The sequence below is a fragment of the Chelonoidis abingdonii genome, chromosome 10 (genome assembly GCF_003597395.2).
Source record: "Chelonoidis abingdonii isolate Lonesome George chromosome 10, CheloAbing_2.0, whole genome shotgun sequence".
NCBI classification, from domain to species: domain Eukaryota; kingdom Metazoa; phylum Chordata; order Testudines; family Testudinidae; genus Chelonoidis; species Chelonoidis abingdonii.
Window position 1 is genome coordinate 7,367,003 of NC_133778.1, and position 20,064 is coordinate 7,387,066.

Genomic DNA, 20,064 nt, shown 5'->3' on the forward strand with positions numbered 1-20,064 from the left:
ACCTAACTACGTCAGAAGGGTGATAACTCTTTATATACCAGTACAAACAAATTACGTATCTCAGAAGGAGTGTCTTTGTCCAGCTAAGGGGGCAATGGAAAGTCCTGCCACTGACTGAGCTGCATCCATTGTAACGGGCATACATGTCTTAATGTACCTGTAACCACTGAGCTGGGGAATTAGCACCATGCTTCGTTGGCAATAAACCTGTCCGGTCGCCTTCACTATTAATGAAGTCTGGTGGTCTTATTGGGCAGTTTGATCAAGCCGGTATCAAGCACAGTAGCCCAGGGGTCGGTCCTGGGCCAGTTTTGTTTAACATCTTTATTAATGACCTGTATGATGGGATGGATTGCACCCTCAGAAAGTCTGCAAATGACATTAAGCTGGTGGGAAAGGTAGATATGCTGGAGAGTAGGGATAGGGTCCAGAGTGACCTAAACAAGTTGGAGGATTGGGCCAAAAGAAATCTGATGAAGTTCAACAAGGACGGAAGAATCCTATGCACTGACACAGGCTAGGGACCGACTGGCTAAGCAGCAGTTCTGCAGAAAAGGATCTGGGGATTACAGTGGATGAGAAACTGGATGAGTCAACAGTGTGCCTTTGTTGCCGAGAAGGCCAACAGCATATTGGGCTGCATTAGTAAGAGCACTGCCAGCAGATCGAGGGAAGTGATTATTCTCTTCTATTCAGCACTGTGAGGCCACATCTGGAGTGCTGCGTCCAGTTTTGGGTCCCTCACTACAGAAAGGATTTGGACAAATTGAAGACAGAGTCCAGTGGAGAGCAATGAAAATGATCAGGGGGCTGGGGCACATGACTTATGAGGAGAGGCTGAGGGAACTGAGCTTGTTTAGTCTGCAGAAGAGGAGAGTGAGGGGGGATTTGATAGCAGCCTTGAACTACCTGAAGGGGGGCTCCAAAGAGGATGGAGCGAGGCTGTTCTCAGTGGTGGTAGATGACAGAACAAGGAGCAATGGTCTCAAGTTGCAGTGGGGGAGGTCTAAGTTGGATATTGGGAAACACTATTTCACTAGGAGAGTGGTGAAGCACTGGAATGGGTTACCTAGGGAGGTGGTGGAATCTCCATCCTTAGAGTTTTTTAAGGCTGGCTTGACAAAGCCCCATCTGGGATGATTTAATTGGTGCTGCTCCTGCTTTGAGCAGAGGGTTGGATTGGATGACCTCCTGAGGTCTCTTCCAACCCTAATCTTCTATGATTCCGTAATTGGAGCCTGCTGTACGGGTTATCTGGCCAGAGCTAGTGCAGCACGCAGAAAGAACACACACATGCAGCCGAACATCTGACACCCTATAAACGAACTAAAGAACTAACATTATATATTATATTCTAACTTTAAAGAGAAAACCAGGCACACACTGACCTCCGTCTCTGTCTGAAAGCTCCTGAAGTGGAGCATGCACAGGGACATCACTCAAAAAAGAATATGCAGTACCTCCAGGTCTATTTGTAGAAGGTGAATATTCACTATCATTCTGAGTACTCTTGGGAGGCCATGTGTGGAAGGGAGAGGAGGTGTCAATGACATGAGGAAATATGCTAGATGCAGTGACAAAAGGAAACCAGCTGTGAAAAGATAGCAGTCTATTGTACACTAATTGTACATTAACAGGTTATTTTGCCGCTCTGAAGTTTTAGGTTTTTCCTCTAAATTTGCTTAGTTGGCCCATTTCAGCAACAACACACTTCACAGTGGCTCATTAGGGGATGGATGGATCAAGTCAAAGTACTTTCAGATTACCTTTGTATGAGCAGACTTTCTGTATCCAGGAAAGCGGATTAACCTTCATTAATGCATAGGGTATACTGACAACGTGCATTCTGTTCATTACACTCTGTAAGTGAAATGTTCAAAATGTCTCAAAGGGTCAATGAAATACATGGATAAATATAAAATATCACAGCTGCAGCACATGTTCAGTGCCATCTAACAACATGCAAGCAGAATAAATGCATATATCTAAACAAATAACATTTCATATGTACCTAAATCTATTTATCACTACATATCAGCAAATGTTATCTGAGGCCTTGATGTAGTTCATTCATTCATTCGGATATCAAAATACCAGAGAAACCCTACCCTCCAAAATACTCTTCTCGAAATCCTATCCTCCCTTGCCTTCTATGACCATTCTCTTGTTCTCCTCCTACTTAACTGTTCCTTCAGTGTGTCCTTTGAAGGATCTTCTTCAATGCCCTCACTCTAGATTCCACAGGGTTCTGTCCCAGGTCCTCTTCTCTTCTCTCTCTCGTGACAAAGTTCCTCCTCTACCTTAGTGGGTTCTGCGCTTATTGGCAGATTTGCTCACCACAGTGATCTTCCCCACAGTCTGGGTCAACTCCTCCTGGGTCTAATCAGGAGTTGGGAGGTTTGGGGGGAACCCGGGCCTGCCGTCTACTCCGGGTTCCAGCCCAGGGCCCTGTGGATTGCAACTGTCTATAGTACCTCCTTTAACAGCTGCATGACACCTCAACTCCCTGGGCTACTTCCCCATGGCCTCCCCCAACACCTTCTTTATCCTCACCACAAGGACTTCCTCCTGGTGTCTGATAATGCTTGTACTTTTTAGTTCTCCATTAGCAACACTCTCTCAGTAAGTCTAACACTACCGAATTATTCCGATTTTACATAAACCGGTTTTTTAAAACAGGATTGTATAAGTCGAGTGCACCGGCCACACTAAGCCATTAATTCGGCGGTGTGCGTCCATGGTCCGAGCTAGCATCGATTTCCGGAGTGTTGCACTGTGGGTAGCTTATCCATAGCTATCCCATTTCCCGAGTCTCCCCTGCCCCTTAGATCTGGGTTGAGAGCCCAGTGCCTGATGGGGCAAAATCATTGTCACGGGTGGTTCTGGGTAAATGTCATCAGTCATTCCTCTCCGGGAAAGCAACGGCAGACAATCATTTCGCGTCCTTTTTCCTGGATTGCCTGGCAGATGCCATAGCACGGCAACCATGGAGCCCGTTCAGCTTTTTTTTTTTTTTTTTTTTTTTTTTTTTCCAGTCACCGTATGTGTACTGGATGCCGCGGACAGAGGCGATACTCCAGTGCTACACAGCAGCATTCATTTGCTTTTGCATGATAGCAGAGATGTTATCAGTCGTCTGTACCGTCTGCTGCCGGCGTAAATTGGCAATGAGATGACGGTTATCTGTCCCTCTGTACTGTCTGCTGCTACCATGGGTGCCCTGGCGAGATGGCTGGGGGCAAAAGCAAACTGAGAATGACTCCCCGAGACAATCCCTCCTTTATGGTTTCTAAAATAGAGTCAGTCCTGCTAGAATATGGGGCAAGTGTACTAGAGAACCAGTGTATCAGAGAGCACAGGTGCTCTGTGTCAGATGAGCTACATTGCCATTCATGGGGGGTGCTCCTGCAACAACCCACACCCGATGCTTCCTCCTCAACTTCCTCAGCTACGTGGCAGTGTCCTCCCCATTTGTGTCATGAGTAATAAGAATGCAGGAATAAGAACACTGAGTTTTAGTGACATAAATGAGGGGGAGGCAGCCTCCCGGTGCTATGACAGTCCAAGCAGGACATTAAGCGGTGCGGGGCAGAGAAGCCCAGCATGCTGCTGTATGACAGTCAGGCAGGACAGAATCTTTTCCTTACACAAGGAAGGGAGGGGGCTGATGGAGCTCAGCCCCAGTTGCATGATGAAGATGGTTACCAGCCGTTCTGTACCATCTACTGGGAATGACCGGGAGTCATTCCTATTTTTACCCAGGCGCCCGCGCCAGCTCACCTGAAGCCAGCCAGGAGCACTCTGGGTTGATAACAAGGACGGTTACCATCCTACTGCACCATCTGCCACCAGGGAGGGGAGAGGAGCGAATACTGCGCTTCACTGTGCTGCATCGCGTCTACCAGCAGCATTCAGCAGGCATAGGGTGACATGAAGAAAGTCAGAAGAATGATTTCTTCTCCTTTTCTTTCACGTGGTTGGGGGGGGGGGGGCACGGGTAATTGAGGAGCTATTCCCTGAACCACGCCGGACAATGTGTTTGAACCTACAGGCATGGGAGCTCAGCCAAGAATGCAAGTACTTTTCGGAGACTGCTGTGGACTGTGGGATAGCTGGAGTCCTCAAGTACCCCCTCCTCCATGAGCGTCCATTTGAGTCTCTGGCTTCCCGTTAGTTGTCACGCAGCACTGTGTAGCCTGGAGATTTTTTTTAAACACTTTGGATTTCGTCTTCTGTAACAGAGCTCTGATAGAACAGATTTGTCTCCTCATACAACGATCATGTCCAGTATCTCCTGTATGGTCCATGCTGGAGCTCTTTGGATGGGACTGCATTGCCACCCGTGCTGATCAGAGCTCCACGCTGGGCAAACAGGAAATGAAAATCTAAATTTCGCAGGGCTTTTCCTGTTTACTTGGCCACAGCATCCGAATTCAGATTGCTGTCCAGAGCGGTCACAGTGGTGCACTGTGGGATAGCGCCCGGAGGCCATTACCGTCGATTTGTGACCACACTAACCCTAATCCGATATGGTAATATCGATTTTAGCGCTACACCTCTCGTCGGAGAGGAGTACAGAAACCAATTTAAAGAGCCCTTTATATTGATATAAAGGGCCTTGTAGTGTGGACAGGTACAGCGTTAAATCGGTTTAACGCTGCTAAAATCGGTTTAAACACGTAGTGTAGACCAGGCCTCACCCTCAGCTCCTTGTGCCTCTTGCTCCCAGCTCCTCACACGCACTTCCTCTCCTCTGGCTCCTCCCCCCCGACTGGAGTGAGCTCCTTTTTAAACCCAGGTGCCCTGATTAGCCTGCCTTGATTGGCTGCAGATGTTCTAATCAGCCTGTCCGTCTTAACTGGCTCTAGCAGGTTCCTGGTTACTCTAGTGCAGCTCCTGCTCTGGTCACTCAGGGAACAGAAAACTACTCATCCAGGGACCAGTATATTTGCCCTCTACCAGACTCCTGTACCCCACTGGCCTGGGTCTGTCACACACTCTACACCTGTTCTCTGGCAATCTCATCTGCAAACCCAAATTCAACTACCATTTCTATATGGATGGTTCACACATCTACCTCTCTACTCCAGATCTATCTCCCATCAAACTAAAATTTCAGCCTCTCTTTCTGAGATCTCTTTGTGAAATTCTAGCCATCAGCTCAACCTCAATATGGCTAAAACCTCACTCTCCCCAAAGCCCTCCCCTTTATCTCCTTTCTTGGTCAACGTGGACACCACCACTATTCTACCTGTCACTCAGGCCCGTAACTTGTGTACCATCTTTGACCCACACATCTCTCTAGGTCCTCACATCCAACCTAGGGCTATCATGCCGATTATTTCTGCATAACATCTTTAGGATCCATCTACACAGCTAAAACTTTTGTCCAAGTTCTGATCATCTTGCATCTTGGTTACAACCATCCTTCTCTCTGTCCTTGACAAATACAATCTCATCTCACTCACATCCATTCAGAATGCTGCTGAGAAGATCGTTTCCGTAGCTTGTCACTTTGACCTCACCGTCTTTCTTTGCATCCCTTCACTGTCTCCCTCTTCTCTATCATGTCAAACATAAGCTTCTGGTCTGCACTTTCAAAGTCCTTCGCAACCAATCCCCATCCTATCATCTCACTCAGTATCAACAAGTCAGCTCCCACTTCTGAACAGTCCAGGATGTTACATGTTCAAACAGGCACCATCATGCTTTCTCCAATGCTGTCCCTCATGCTCAGGGAAGCTCCCTGTAACTATCCACAAAACTAGCCTATCCATCCACCTTCAAAATGCTCCTCAAACTCTCCTTTGCTGTGAGGCCTACGAAAAAACTGACAGCAGCTAAGCTGCTGGTGTGCGGAGACCACTGACTGTCACGCTCCCCAATACTGTCTCAGTGTCTCCTTGTACTTGACTGACTGTGTCTATCCATCTGCTGTCTCTTGCCTGACACTCAGATTGTAACTCTTTGGGACAGGAACAGTCTTTTTCTCCTGTTTTTTGTACAAAACCTAACATGACTGGGTGCCGAGGCACTATGATAATACAAATAATACTATTTGTCATTATTGAATACACTCAAACACTCACTGTTAAAATGCCGTGCCACAGACCAGCATCCCTTTTGAAATCCAGCACATTTGTTAATGTTTCAGCTGAAAGAGGATGAAGACATTGGTTACATTTGTTGAAACCACAACTTCAGAACATCTGAGAAGCATGTCGGATCTCCCAAAGGAGCTGTGAAATTTGTAAGCCTTTCAGAAAAAGAATAAGCCAACATCACATTACCATGCTCCTATTACGTGTACATAGTCTGCTAAAGCCTGCAGCATCTTAAGTTACTTGTTACAATTGTCTTTGTGTTATTTTTTTTACCGATGACACTAGCAGTGATGCCTATAGTTAAGGTTGCCTGGCACCTGACCCTTTCAGTTATAATACACCTTATTTTTGATTGCTTACAACTTTGCTAATCTTTAATCGTTTGAGCTGAAATTTCCCATGCCTGTTTCTATCTCAGGTTGTGTGTGTATGTATGTATATATATATTTAAAGTTTCAGCTAAAAAAGTTTAATTGTTTCAAAGAATGAGATAAGAGAAAAATGTTTTGTCCATGTTAATTTTCTTTCTTCGTCTTCATTTTAACATTGGTCTCACTGAGAAACTCTAGCACCCTCCATGTTGCAGAGTAGGGACTTGGAATTTAGCATTAGGATTGCCCTGTTGCCAGAGATGGATGGTTCAGTGTCCTGAGAAAGCTCACCCAAATTTGGCTAAGTTACAAGTGAAAATCAGTTTGCACATGCTCAATGGAGGTTTGAGAGAAGCTGGAAGCATTATTTTCTGAAAACACCATCTGCAGTGATCATGCTCCAACCCCACACAACTCCTGTGTGCTGACTGGAGTGAGCATGCTGAACTACAGACTCTTCCTGCAGTTATTCCCTCTGGGTGCCAGGCCTAGAACACAGAGCAAGGAGACTGTCTCTCTTGTCCCCTCAATGCCCCCAGTGCTGGGCTGGTCCCTGGGCAGTGTGGAGAAGGAGAAAGCAGTCTCACTTGCTTGACTGCAGAGGAGTGAGGAGAGGATGACGGGCAAGCAGGGCAGGCCTGGGGGTATACAATTTGGTTGGAATTGGACCAGAATGCTCAGCACCTTGGAAGATTGAGCCAAAATGACATTGAAACTGGAGGGAATCCAAATAAGGGTGATAAAGACGACAGAAGGATTAGGAGGTAAAATTTATGAACAGATTAAGTGGTTTTAACAAGCTTAGTCTAGAGAAAAGAGCATGAAGTCAAAAGTGCAGCCTGGGGATTGGGACTCTGCTGTTAACAGACTCCAACTGGTAACAGATACGTACTGGTAATTAAGAGTCATTCTTGGTACTTTTTTAAAAAGGCTGTCATTGAAGGCTCTGTGAATTCCTTTTTAACAGAAAAAAGTGACTGGTATAATGAACATGGATGGTTTTAAACCTTGATTTAATTCATTCAAGGCAAACATTCTTCTGAAAATTTAAAAGCATTATGTTGACACTAGATTGCTATTTGGATAAACATTTAATTAAAAATATTGAATACTAAACTTGTGACAACAGCTTCAATATAGTTGCCTACCTCTTACTAAAGGAGATAGTTTACTGGTGTATTTTAAAATTTTGAATTTATTTTGCAGTTCTGAGCAGTGATTGCTATATGTTTACTTTCAGACTGATAAAGCTATTAGCTGCTATTTACGTACACTTCACATATTTTGGCTTAAAAATACAAAAGGGTAAAAGCAAGCACACTTTCAGGAGGAGGGAAGCTGATTGCCAATAATTTATGCAAGTCTTATATGAAAACAAAACATTTTTTTTTTTTTACACACACAAGTTGATGTGGACACACATGTATTCATCATTTTGCTTAAAGACTGATCAAAAATTGGAAACTGCTGGCAAAAACCTACCATGTAAATATGACCAGTTAACTCCCCTCTATTGGTTGTTCTTTTAGGGTGTGATTTTCTGCACATTCAATGACTCCAACAGTACATTCACATCAGGAGCATACTACTGTCAGTTGTGCAGAAAAAAACAGGCCACACATTCTTAATACAATAAAGATATTGATCTTTCCACTGCTGTGCAGCCTTCAGTCTGATCAGCCGAAAATTGTTGCTGATTAACCCTTTCAGAGATGCAAGATTTACTTGAATTGTCCAAGAAATCAAATATTAGTTTTATTTATTTCAACTTGTGTTTTAATTAATATATGGTTAACACTTACACATATGGCCATGTAAGTCTCATTTTTTTTTTCTTAACTGTATAGAATTAAATGGTATGAGATGAACACATACATGAAACTGCAAGTTAATGGGTCTCAGATTAGAGCTACTTAATACATGCTATGGATGAAGTTACAAGTGGCTCCTTATTTTTCTTCATATTTCATGTCAATTACAAGCAAGTAAACAGCACTTTCCTTCAACAATGAAAAATGCCACTATAAGCCTGGACACAGGGCACCAAAAATGCTTTCCCAACATCAGATACAGTATGTTCTGCTTAATGTCAATATCAATATGTATTATTTTTGAAGGACCTCTATGGAACTTACCTTCTGAGTAACCACATGCCTGGGTCAATGCATGACAGTGTGCCAGCATGGAAGCATGAGATATAGTAATGCCCATTGTGCTGCCCTCTTTACTTGTCTTATACTGAAAAGAGAAAATTTACAAGATTAGTTTAATAATAAAAGTTAGCCAACAACGATTAATTTGAGGGGTATCTGTGTGTGTACAGTATGTTAAACTGTACTTATTTTGATTGTTTCCCTGTCCCTTACCATTTGTAAATTACTAGTCTGAGGGACCCCAAAAACAGAACATCATCAATACGTGACTATCACCACCCTGCCACTTTGCGGATGTTGTATCCCGTTCCCCTCTCGTTACTTGTCTACGTACATTGTAAAATCTTTGGGGCAGTAACTTCTTTACTTCTAACTACGTATTTGTACAGTGCCCAGCACAACGGATGCTACCGTAACACAAATAAATATCGAGGGTGCATCTGACACTGTCCTTGAGTACGTCAGAGGAATCTTGGAGAGAAGATGGTTAAGTTCTCTATACTGCAAAGTTTACACTTCCAACCTGGTATGGGAATTTAGAAGTGACAATATGGTAACTCAGAATGAAGGGCTGGGTGAAAACCTCAAAAGCAAAGATAAGCGTAAATGGGTGGGGAGGGCTGTTGCTGCAAAAACAAAAGCAAAAATATTCTACGTTAGGTGACTAAGAGAAGATACAATATTATAGGTCACAGTCTGATGCCCCTAATTATATGGAAACAAGGTGTGGGGGAAGGTGCTGCACTTACTTGCAGGGGGAAAATAATATTTATGTATATTCTATAGCACCATAACTTTTCACGACACCTTACAGAGATTAAGAGACATGGTCCATGCACTGAAAACTTACCACATAAATGTGACACACAACCAGGATATAGACACAGGGTAAAAATTTCAAATTGTCTAAGTGACCTAGAAGCCTACATCTCATTGCAAAAAATAAAAGTCACTTTAGGCACTTTTGAAAATTTTACCCAAAGGAACAAGCCACAGGATTACAACTAAAATAATATGACCGATCACATGGCAAGATAATCATATACATTCTGACTGTTTTCAGTAAGGACAGAGGGAGAGCAAGAGAATGGATACATTCAATACAAGTGTGGAAATCAATGATGGAACCCATGTGCCAGATACGCTCAGCATATTACATTTGTTTACCTCAATATAAGCGATATCAGCACTGGCATCCCGTACTTGTGGATGCCAGTCCTTGGCTGGTTTTGCAAGATGTTTTCCATCAATCACAAACCAAACAAGACGAGGCCAACCTTAAATTGAAAACAAGACAAAAATTATTAAAATGCTTCCAAAGAAATATTTTGTTTTTCAATATTCTGGGACAGCAACAATTAGCTAAGCAAAAATGCCAGAATCATGCTGCTGGGGCAAATGTGGAATTGAAGTCATTAACAACTTGATCAAAGCACTCTTTTGACAAGAGGCAGAGAGTTTTCAGATTCCTCTGTAGTTCTTCCTTCATATGCAGTTAGAAATGTGTAATCACAATCAAACTAGTAATTGTATAGTAGCATTCATATCTATATTCTTTGCTCTGCAGAAAAATTATGGATAACAAAATGTACCTTTGAATGTAACCACCTCCCCAGTCTGAGCTTTCGGAAGTCCTTTTTGACAAACATCTGTTGTCAAAGCTAATGTTACTCCACAACTGCCCAAGAGAAATCCAATCTGTTGGCTGCCAGCATCCTATAGAAAAACCACGATATTGTAAAGATGCAAATGGAAAAGCCCAGAGTTTTCTGCAATGCTGCCATGTTTAGAACACGTTAAGAAGTTACATGTGAATAATCATGTGTTTCCAAATACCACATTTCTTAGCCTTCACACAGTTAGTCATTTTAAATGTCTCCTGTTGTCTGGATCCTGTTACTGTAGCATTAGAGTGCCTATCTGAATCCTTGATCTCCTGTGACTTCCATTCATTTGGATGCACCTCACTGTTGTGGGTAACTCAGATGTGTAATTCACCACAACAGAGTGTTCCTTTCTCATTTTTAAATAAACTTAAGTTCCTAAATCCAGGAAAACCTTAGTCTGCCTACATGTATAAACTGCTGTTCTATATTGCTACAGAGCTGAAAATATAGCCTCTATAAAAGGCAGAAATGCGTTTCTCCAAAACAGCCTATTTTCAACCACAGTACTTAGAGTTATGACAAGTAAGATTTTAACATGTTATATTTACGAAGTACAGAGCTTTTAACATATTGCTGATGACATCCAACAATGGCTCACAGGACAGAGGGAGTCAAAACAACCTCTAGTCACAAAGGAGGGGGCATTTCTGTAGGACAAGCAAGGCACAGAAATGCATACTTATGGAATGGACAGGCAGGCAGTATCATGGAGCTATGAATAAGACTAAATACATTTACAGAACTAGACCTATGCTACACTACTGTGTTAAACATGACACACAAGTTTCTATAGGATCATGTCAACGTTAATAGGGAAGGGTCTATTTTTCGTAGTCCTGAGCTGACATATTCATCTGTGCAAGTAATCTTTGATATTAACTGTCCCCGTTTGCCTTACAGCTCAGATTAGGAAATGTGCTTCATTAAATCCTCAGGGTAAAACCGAGTCACAGACCAAAAATCTAAAAGGTTAAAGCTGATATAATACAAAAAATGTTAATTGACAGAAATGTGCTGCAAACTTTTATACTGAAAGTGAAAAAAGGAATAAGATGTTAATACAGATCATTTAGACCTAGATTTATTTAAATTGAGAGAATTAACAGGAATGGGAAATAAATGGAAAATCCAAGCGTTACCATGGTACGATAAAAGCATTGGATCAAAACAGTAAAATCTTCCATAACATGTAAAAATCTTAAAATAATTTTTTAAAAAACTCAAACTTTAAGGCCAGAAGGGACTTATAATCGAGACATGATCATCTAGTCTGAGCTCCTGCACATCGTAGGCAACAGAGCCTCACTCACCTACTCCTGTAACAGATCCTGAACCCCTGGCTAAGTTACTGAAGTCCTTAAATCATGATTAAAAGACTTCAAGTTACAGAGAATCCACCATTTACACTAGCTTAAACCTGCAATTGACCTGTGCCCCATGCTGCAGAGGAAGGGTCTCTGCCAATCTGACCCGGGGGGAAATTCCTTCCCAACTCCAGCTATGGCCATCAGATAGACCCTGATCATGAGGGCAAGTCCCAGCCGCCAAACCCCTGGGAAAGAATTTTGTGTAGTAACTCAGAGTCCTCCACATCTAGTGTCCCATCATGGGCCATTGGAGATATTTTCTACTAGCAGTCACAGATCAGCCACATGCCATTGCAGGCAGTCCCATCAGACCTTCTCTCTGATAAACTTATCAAGCTCAGTCCTGAAGCTAGTTAGGTTTAAATATATATATTTAGAGATTCAGTTAATAGTGTTGACTAACACTGCCATCAGAACATTCAACATTAAAAAGTTTGAAAAATTCATGAACATCTCTACAAGCATATATATACTAAAGGGACAGTTCAATTATTCACTTCACAGGTTTTCCCAGTTTAGGTATTAAACTCTGCTCCACAAACATTAGCATGCACTAAAATCTAACATTTATAGAGAAGTACAACCATCAATTCATTTCATGCACTGTGTTGCTTTCTTCTGCAGACAGACATTTCAGTTTTACTGCTGTTTGGATTTATAACATCCCTCTACTCTTGAAGCCATTAAAAACAAACAAACAAAAACCTATCCATCCACATCCCCTGAACTACAAAAAAAACTCTTATCCTTCTGCCTAGTTGTGGCACTCTGTAGCTCAAAGCAACACTGTGGAACTCACATCTTCTCTTGTAAAACTGATTATTTTCACTACCGAATGTGGCTGACACACTGGATTACCTTTCTTGTGAGTGGTACTTCTATTGGCACAGGAACCAGGTCTGCTAGGAGGCACCCATAAAATGCCACCATAAACATCACAGGATCACTGTTAGGAAACACCAGAGCCACCTATAATAAGATTGAGCAAAGTCGGTAAAAGATTTTTAGAGAGTCTTTTTGAAAATACATTTCCCACATATTGTTCAGGATCATAGCAAGAACTGGAGACATCTAAACAACGGTAATCACCTTAGCATGCACATGCACATTTATCACGTATACATGCTTCATTCACTGGATGAAGCAAATTGATCTCCTTGCTTGTGAATACATTATATAATCAGTACAATCAACTGAATCCAAGGGTTCCACAGAGCAGTTCACTTTTATGCCGTTCGTTTACACAAAACCCTCATAAAGAAGGTTCCTTCAATCAGATTTTTATCCAGAAATGCAAAATATTGCATTTATCAATAATTAAACTGATATTACAAAAGCCATTTCAGACAAAAGCCATTTCTGACTGCCCAACTCATCCATAATTTTGTTCACAATCTTTACTGTCTTACCAATGATACAGCAATTTGTACACAGCATGTGCAAGAGACTGTACTGACACTGGCCTTTTGCTTACTGTGATTTGTTATGAATTCTATGTTTGCTGAAGGGAAAAAAAATCTATAAAACGGAATGATGACAGCTACTTGCTTTAGGTGAAAAACTGCACTACCTTACATTTATTAGCCAATTAAACGTAATAGTGATGTTTGGGGCAATGAAAATAACCTCATCAGATACATGGGTTTCGCATTGCTAGTATCAAGGCCAGTAGCTTCAGGACTTGACTTTTTGTCTGTGCTAACAATTCACATTCCAGGTGCAATAAGGTCAAGTGTAAAGTCTATTGTTAAAAGGCTTCAACATCTGGAAAACTCTACGTTACAGGACTGAAGCATCAGCACATACTGTCCCTGATTGGTCCTTCCAAAGAGCTGTCTAGCAGAGTTAACCACATCAGCTCTATATCTGAATTACCAAGCTACCTCAGTACAAATGAAGCATATATCCTGAAATAAGCATTTTAATGAGACCTAATTGCTTCATTTAACAACATACCTACCACAAGGATTCCAAAGGTAGGATTCAAAAACCCTGTTGAAATAACCCACCATTTCAATAGCGTTGTTCAGTGTACAGCTGTGTGTATGTGGTGTCCATGAATTCTGCGGCAAGAAAGGGAACGGCAAACAAACCTCCTCTCACCCATCATCTATGGGAAGCATAGACTGGCGGGTAGCACTATGCAGGAGGGCAGAGGGAAAGAGTGGGACTAGCAAGGTCCTTCAACTTCTAAGCCTTGTGTGACACCCCACCTGCCCACCTCCAGCCATGTGGTAACACCAGCTCTGAGCTATCTGTTTAGACTGCAAGCTCTTTGTTACAGGGGCCTGTCTTATTACTTGATAGTACAGCACCCAGAAAACTCTTGGGCATCATATCAAAATAATACTGGCCAAATTCCCAATAGAACTTCATTTCCAAAATGCACAGCTCCTTTTAGTCTAGATTTAAAGATTATTCCAAAGCAAGGCCAGGAGTAACCTACCCTGTGTCCAGGTTTGAGCAGTGGTTCATTCTTACTGGTCAGTTTGTTAAGAAGCGTATATGCTAACTTCAAACTCCGGCTCCACAGTTTACCTAGAATTAGAGCACAGATATAAGAAAATGCATAAAACCTTAAGAATAAAAAAGCAACAGGCTACACTTTAAACGCTGACTAGTGATTCTGGGGGCCCAACTGCAGACACCATGGAGAAGCCTGATTTTTAGAAAGCAAATGCCAAGCTCCTTCTGAAAAATTAGGTGTTTTTAAGGTATCTCAAAGCTCTTAAATTATCCACAATAGAGTTACTGCCTGTCTTATTGTGCAAACACCATTATGCATAAAAAAACTACTGAGTAATTAATTCACTGAGCTAAGAGGGGCGGGGTCTATGGCTTCCATTGCTTCTACTTCAGAGAACTGCCTTTCAGCACATTGTGATTTAACAACTAAATTAACCCAAAAACTTTGCCTGGAGTATTAAGATATCTGGCAGCACCTTGTCAGCCTTCCTCTCTGCTGACAATGCATACAAATGGTAATTTCTCAAAATGACCCTTTGATGGTAACCTGCTAAATGAATCATAGAAATATAGGACTGGAAGAGACCTCTCCAAGTCATGTAGTCCAGTCTTCTGAACTGAGGCAGGACTAAGAATTATCTAACCATCCCTGACAGGTGTTTGGTCTAACCTGTTCTTCAAAACCACCACTGACAACCATTCCACAACCTCTGTAGGTAAACTGTTCCAGTGCTGGCCTACCCTACAATTAGGAAGTTTTTCCTAATGTCTAACTAAATCTCCCTTGCTGCAATTTAAGCCCATTGCATCTTGTCCTGTCCTCATGGGTTAAGGAGAACAATGTACTACCCTCCTCTTTGTAACAACTGTTTACATACTTGAAGACTTGTGTCCCCTCTCAGTCTTCTCTTCTCCAGACTAAACAAACCCAGTTTTTTTTTTCCAATCTTCCCTCATAGGTTTTCTAGACCTCTAATCATTTTTGTTGCTCTCTTCTGGACCTTCTCCAATTTGCCCACATTTCCTGAAGTGTGGTGCCCAAAACTGGACACAATATGCTAGCTGAGGCCTCATCAGCACAGAGTAGAGCAGAAGAACTACTTCTCATGTCTTACTTACAACACTCCTGCTAATACAATCTCAAAAGGATTTTTCCCCCCCCCCCACAACAGTGGTACATTGTTTACTCATATTTAGTCTGCCATCTACTATAAATCCAGATCCTTTTCTGAAATACTCCATCCTAGGCAGTCATTTCCCACCCCATCTTTGTGCCATTGATTATTTCTGCCTAAGTGGAGTACTTTGCTTTTGTGCTCATTGAATTTCATCCTATTTAATTCAGAACACTTTTCCAGTTTGTCAAGATCCATTCTGAATTCTAATCCTGTCCTCCAAAGCACTTGCAAATCCTCCCAGGTTGGTATTGTCTGCAAACTTTATAAGTGTACTCTCACTGCCATTATCCAAATAATTTATGAAGACACTGAATAGACAGATCTTTGTGGGACCCATCATTATACCCTTCCAGCTTGATTGTGAACCACTGATAACTATTCTCTGGATATGGTTTTCCAGCCAGTTGTGCATCTGTTTCATTTAGGCTAAATTTTTCTATAAGTTATCATGGTCTTCTCTACATAGTGTATTGGTTTTACCAAATTCTGCTTTTACTCACTTCATGCTTAAAACCAGGTAAAAATAAAGTCAGCGTTAGGTCTGTTAAAATGCATCTTTAAAAAGTACTCTATTACAGTGGCTCCCGAGCTATGTTCTCTGGAATAACTGCTGGTCATTTGCAGAGAAGTGGCTGGTGGCAAGGTGCTGGCTCTTCTGATTTCCAGCTGATAATCCATATTTAAATAAGCTTTGTTGGTTACCTTCTCCCCCATTTACTATCACAAATTCGTAGGGGCAAATGTTGCAATGGCTTATGTGCAAAAGGATCGTTAGGTAAGTTTTTAATGTACGACTAGCACTCTAAAAAGCAATAATTAAACATTCCTGATTTTAGAGTAATTAGAACATTTACGTCATACACAGTATTTGAATTCAGCTACCAGAAATAAAAGTCTTTTTAAAATGACACTTTACTGAATATTTTGACAGCTATAGATTTGCATTATTAATAAAAGCATATTCAGGACTACAATAATTGTATACTAGTATATAACAGACACATACATCAAATGACAAATTATCTTATGAATAACACTTTCATTTAGTCCGCTCTCTAACTAAGAATGGTACTAGGTCTTTGCTCCACTATTATTTCAACATCAAACATACAAAAGTACATAAAGAGACTGGCTGTCCTGAATACCATGATACCATACTTTAATCTCGTTTTTTAGCTGAGTATATCAAGAAACTGAAAAATAACCTGTTAGACAAACTCAAAATATAGCTGATTACGTTTTTAGGACTGCCTATTTTTAAAAGTACACCTAATTTATTACTATGACTTCAACTACTCTGCTTAAATTAAAAATAATTTCTAATATAGTTAATTAGTCTGATTTTTTATTTACGGCTATCAAAAGTAAGCATCTGAACACAGTTCAGACCAATTGGACATCTTGCTAAAGCCCCACCACTCCATCTAATCATATTAATTTATTCAATTATCTATCAAATAACATTGCATAACTGCCTATTCAAGTTTCTTGGATGTTTCATAGGAAATTTTAATATAATGTGTAAAGACAAAGATAATTGCAAGTAATGTGCTGCTGAGCTGCCTCTCAGGAGTAACCACATTATCTCTTAAAAAGCATCTGACTATTGGAATATTTCCTGTTCACTGGTGCAGCAAAGTTTCCTGACGATTAAGCTTCCTTTAGCATATTCTGAATTATAGAACTTCTGTTCTAAGTAATCAAATGAACAAGTTGTACGCACTCCAGAAGTATCTACTTTTCAAATTTGATCAGTGCACTTTGTTCTAGTCATCTGTCCCTTTCTGCTCTACATATATGGAAACCTCACAAAGGAGGGTTGCCTTTAGTTTCCTCTTCTAGTGAGCACATCCAATGAATTAACTGTGCTTATTGCTGACGAAAAAGCCATTTCTTGGAGAATCAGTGCAGATCCCTACTGTACGTTCTCCCTCCAAAAGTACTGTTTTCATCTTTTCTAAGGTATCGTCAACATTCAGTGGTCCAAGATACCACAATACACACCTGCATAGGAGTCTCAAAAGTGACAGAACATTGTACTGTAGTCAGCAAAGTCTCTTTTATAGAGTGAAGCAAATGGCTCATTCCCAAATAACCAGCTCTTCCTTTTTCAATTTTTATTAAAGGTCCCAAAGTCACTACTTGCCATAGGTAAGTGTATAGATGGCTTTCCCGGTTGTATCCAATGCAGTTAGACATGGGGTTTTCGGCTGAGTGGTCCCCCAGCGCTGCAGAGCAGCCAGGAGTGACGGGGGCCAGTTGGTAACCACACCTAAGGGTTCGCCTTTAAGTGCAGTCATCTCACCTCCCTCTGGCTTTGGCTGATTTGGGTCAGGCTGTTGTACTAAAAGAATAAGAAAATTAAAATTACAACATTTTACTCCTGAAATGCATGTATCGTACTTGTTAACATCTCTGGAGTCCATTAACCAGTTCCACCTCTCCACTCCAAGCAGCTGTAGTTGCCTCATTTCACCTTTAAGATGATGCTGTTTAAGGATCTGTGGGGCTTCCTCATTGTCAGAAAGTGTTTGCCGTGGCTGGCATTTTTTAAATTCCAAATCTTCTATTTCACAAAAGACTTGGATAGCTGACTAGTATTTGAATCCCAAGCTCACCCTAAAGCTCTGCTGTGGGAAAAAGACTTCTGCTAACATGTCTTCTGCATGTTTACATAGATCCAAGATAGGCAGCAATCTGGTCTAAGTTGTTAGAAAGGTAGCACTCCCAATGATTAGAGGGATGTTCATTTTGGGGCACTAAGATCCCACATGGCCGATGCTAAAGGTTTGAGAGGACTAGGGGACAGGTAGGGTTGCAGTATATATTTAGATAAAACTGCATATGAGTGTATCAAAAGCCAAACCAGTACGTTGCTTCTCTTTGTTAGGGCAAGTCTACAATACCCCATTACATCTGCACAACTGCTCCGATGCAACTGTGCTGCTGTAGTGCGTCTGCGGTAGATGCGCTATGCCAACGGGAGAGCACTTTCCTGTTGGCATAATTATTCCATCTCTGTGAAAGGTGGAAGCTATGTCAGTGGGAGAACGTTTCCCGCCTTCAAAGTGAGCTATGGCCAGCACTTTAAGTCGATATAACTTATCTCACTCAGGGGGTGTCATTTTCACATCCCTGAGCGACGTAAATTACATCAATTTAAGCAGTTACATAGATCAGCCCTTAGATATTAATTACAATACAAAAAGAGGTCATGATTAGTCTTAGGATTAGAGAACATTTGACATTCCTAATATCTTAAGGTTAAAAAAACTCCCAGAAAATCTGCACACATATTCAGAGTCTCTTTACTCATCATATTACTGTAATTCTGCTCTTACTGAAGATTTTCAATAAACTCATCTTTTGAAAAGGTCAGCCTCAAAGATGAATGTTTCATAAATTTCTGAACATGCGCAAACAAAATATTAGAAAAAACTGTTTTGCACGTTTAATTACAGTGGTCAACTTGTGGGACTGCTATTAACATCAGAATATTAAACATACAATATTAAATATGAAATCTGCAAAAATGAAAATGGTTATTTTGTGACATCTAACCATATTAATAACAAAAGTTAAAATAATCAGTAGATCTGTGATATTCTACACTAGCGTTGGCACAAGGTCTGACAATCTGCAATACTGGACATACCATTGTTTTGTTTTGTACTTGGAAAAGATCAGAAAGAAACAAGAACAGGTCCTGCCAAGCAACACCAACTTCACCATGATGTTAGGGAAAAATGTTTTACAATACTATTTAAAGAAGCAGAAATCCCTCCTCTGAGACAACTTATGGGGACAATCAGAAAACTGGAGATATCAGTTAACAATTCTTACACAGCTATTACCTTCTAGTAGTTCTTCAAAATCATCAACAAAGAACTCTTTCAGTGGTGGGCGCTTTGGTCTTTTCAAGGTGTTCAGAAGTTGTTGGATTTTTGAGGAAACTCTACTATTCACTGGAACACCTGTTAAATGCACATACTGAATAAGCAGAACAAAGACTTACATATTCTGTCCTCCCTAAATAAAATCTGTCACCTGTCTGATAACATCGGCCCATACACTGAGGAGCACATTTATACTGTGAGAGTGAAAAAGGGGTTGAAAAAGGTAGTTGCCCATTTGGAAAAAACCCATCAATAGCAGCTTTAAACAAATATTAAGGTTGCTTTAAAGCAATGCTATGTACTAGCTGTTTGCCTGCTTTGTGTGCCTTCTAATCACCTAATCTAGCTGCAAACAATGCTGACTTCACAGAGTTAGATAATAAATCTGAGTAATGGTGTGGGATTAACAAATGGGAAGCTCAGTTTATTTTATATAGAATGAAGACGTTTTGCTAAATCTGTATTTATTCAACTTCAAAATGTGTAAAAAAATAAGATTCTGTAAAGGAGATAGTTTTTTTTTTAATTGAGTGAGGTTTAGACGGTTTCACAGCACCAGAAAAACACTACTACAATAGCAGCAAAGAGTCCTGTGGCACCTTATAGACTAACAGATGTATTGGAGCATGAGCTTTCGTGGAAGAATACCTACTTCGTCGGATGCATGTGTATTCACCCACGAGAGCTCATGCTCCAATACGTCTGTTAGTCTATAAGGTGTGTGACAGACCCAGGCCAGTGGGGTACAGGAGTCTGGTAGAGGGCAAATATATTGGTCCCTGGATGAGTAGTTTTCTGTTCCCTGAGTGACCAGAGCAGGGGCTGCACTAGAGTAATCAGGAACCTGCTAGAACCAATTAAG

The 20,064-nt window shown here is 41.1% G+C and overlaps 1 protein-coding gene across 1 annotated transcript in view; it reads right to left on the reverse strand.

Annotated features, from left to right (window-relative positions):
- DIP2A (disco interacting protein 2 homolog A) overlaps positions 1 to 20,064 on the reverse strand; it is a 120,296-nt gene that overhangs the window by 67,948 nt on the left and 32,284 nt on the right. Inside the window, exons 5-13 of the mRNA XM_032787695.2 lie at positions 19,161 to 19,280; positions 17,453 to 17,650; positions 14,109 to 14,200; positions 12,521 to 12,631; positions 10,221 to 10,344; positions 9,796 to 9,905; positions 8,611 to 8,713; positions 6,090 to 6,154; positions 1,767 to 1,860 (exon numbers count right to left, since the gene is read on the reverse strand). Coding sequence (XP_032643586.1) covers positions 1,767 to 1,860; positions 6,090 to 6,154; positions 8,611 to 8,713; positions 9,796 to 9,905; positions 10,221 to 10,344; positions 12,521 to 12,631; positions 14,109 to 14,200; positions 17,453 to 17,650; positions 19,161 to 19,280 — 1,017 coding nt within the window. The remainder of the gene's footprint in view (positions 1 to 1,766; positions 1,861 to 6,089; positions 6,155 to 8,610; positions 8,714 to 9,795; positions 9,906 to 10,220; positions 10,345 to 12,520; positions 12,632 to 14,108; positions 14,201 to 17,452; positions 17,651 to 19,160; positions 19,281 to 20,064) is intronic.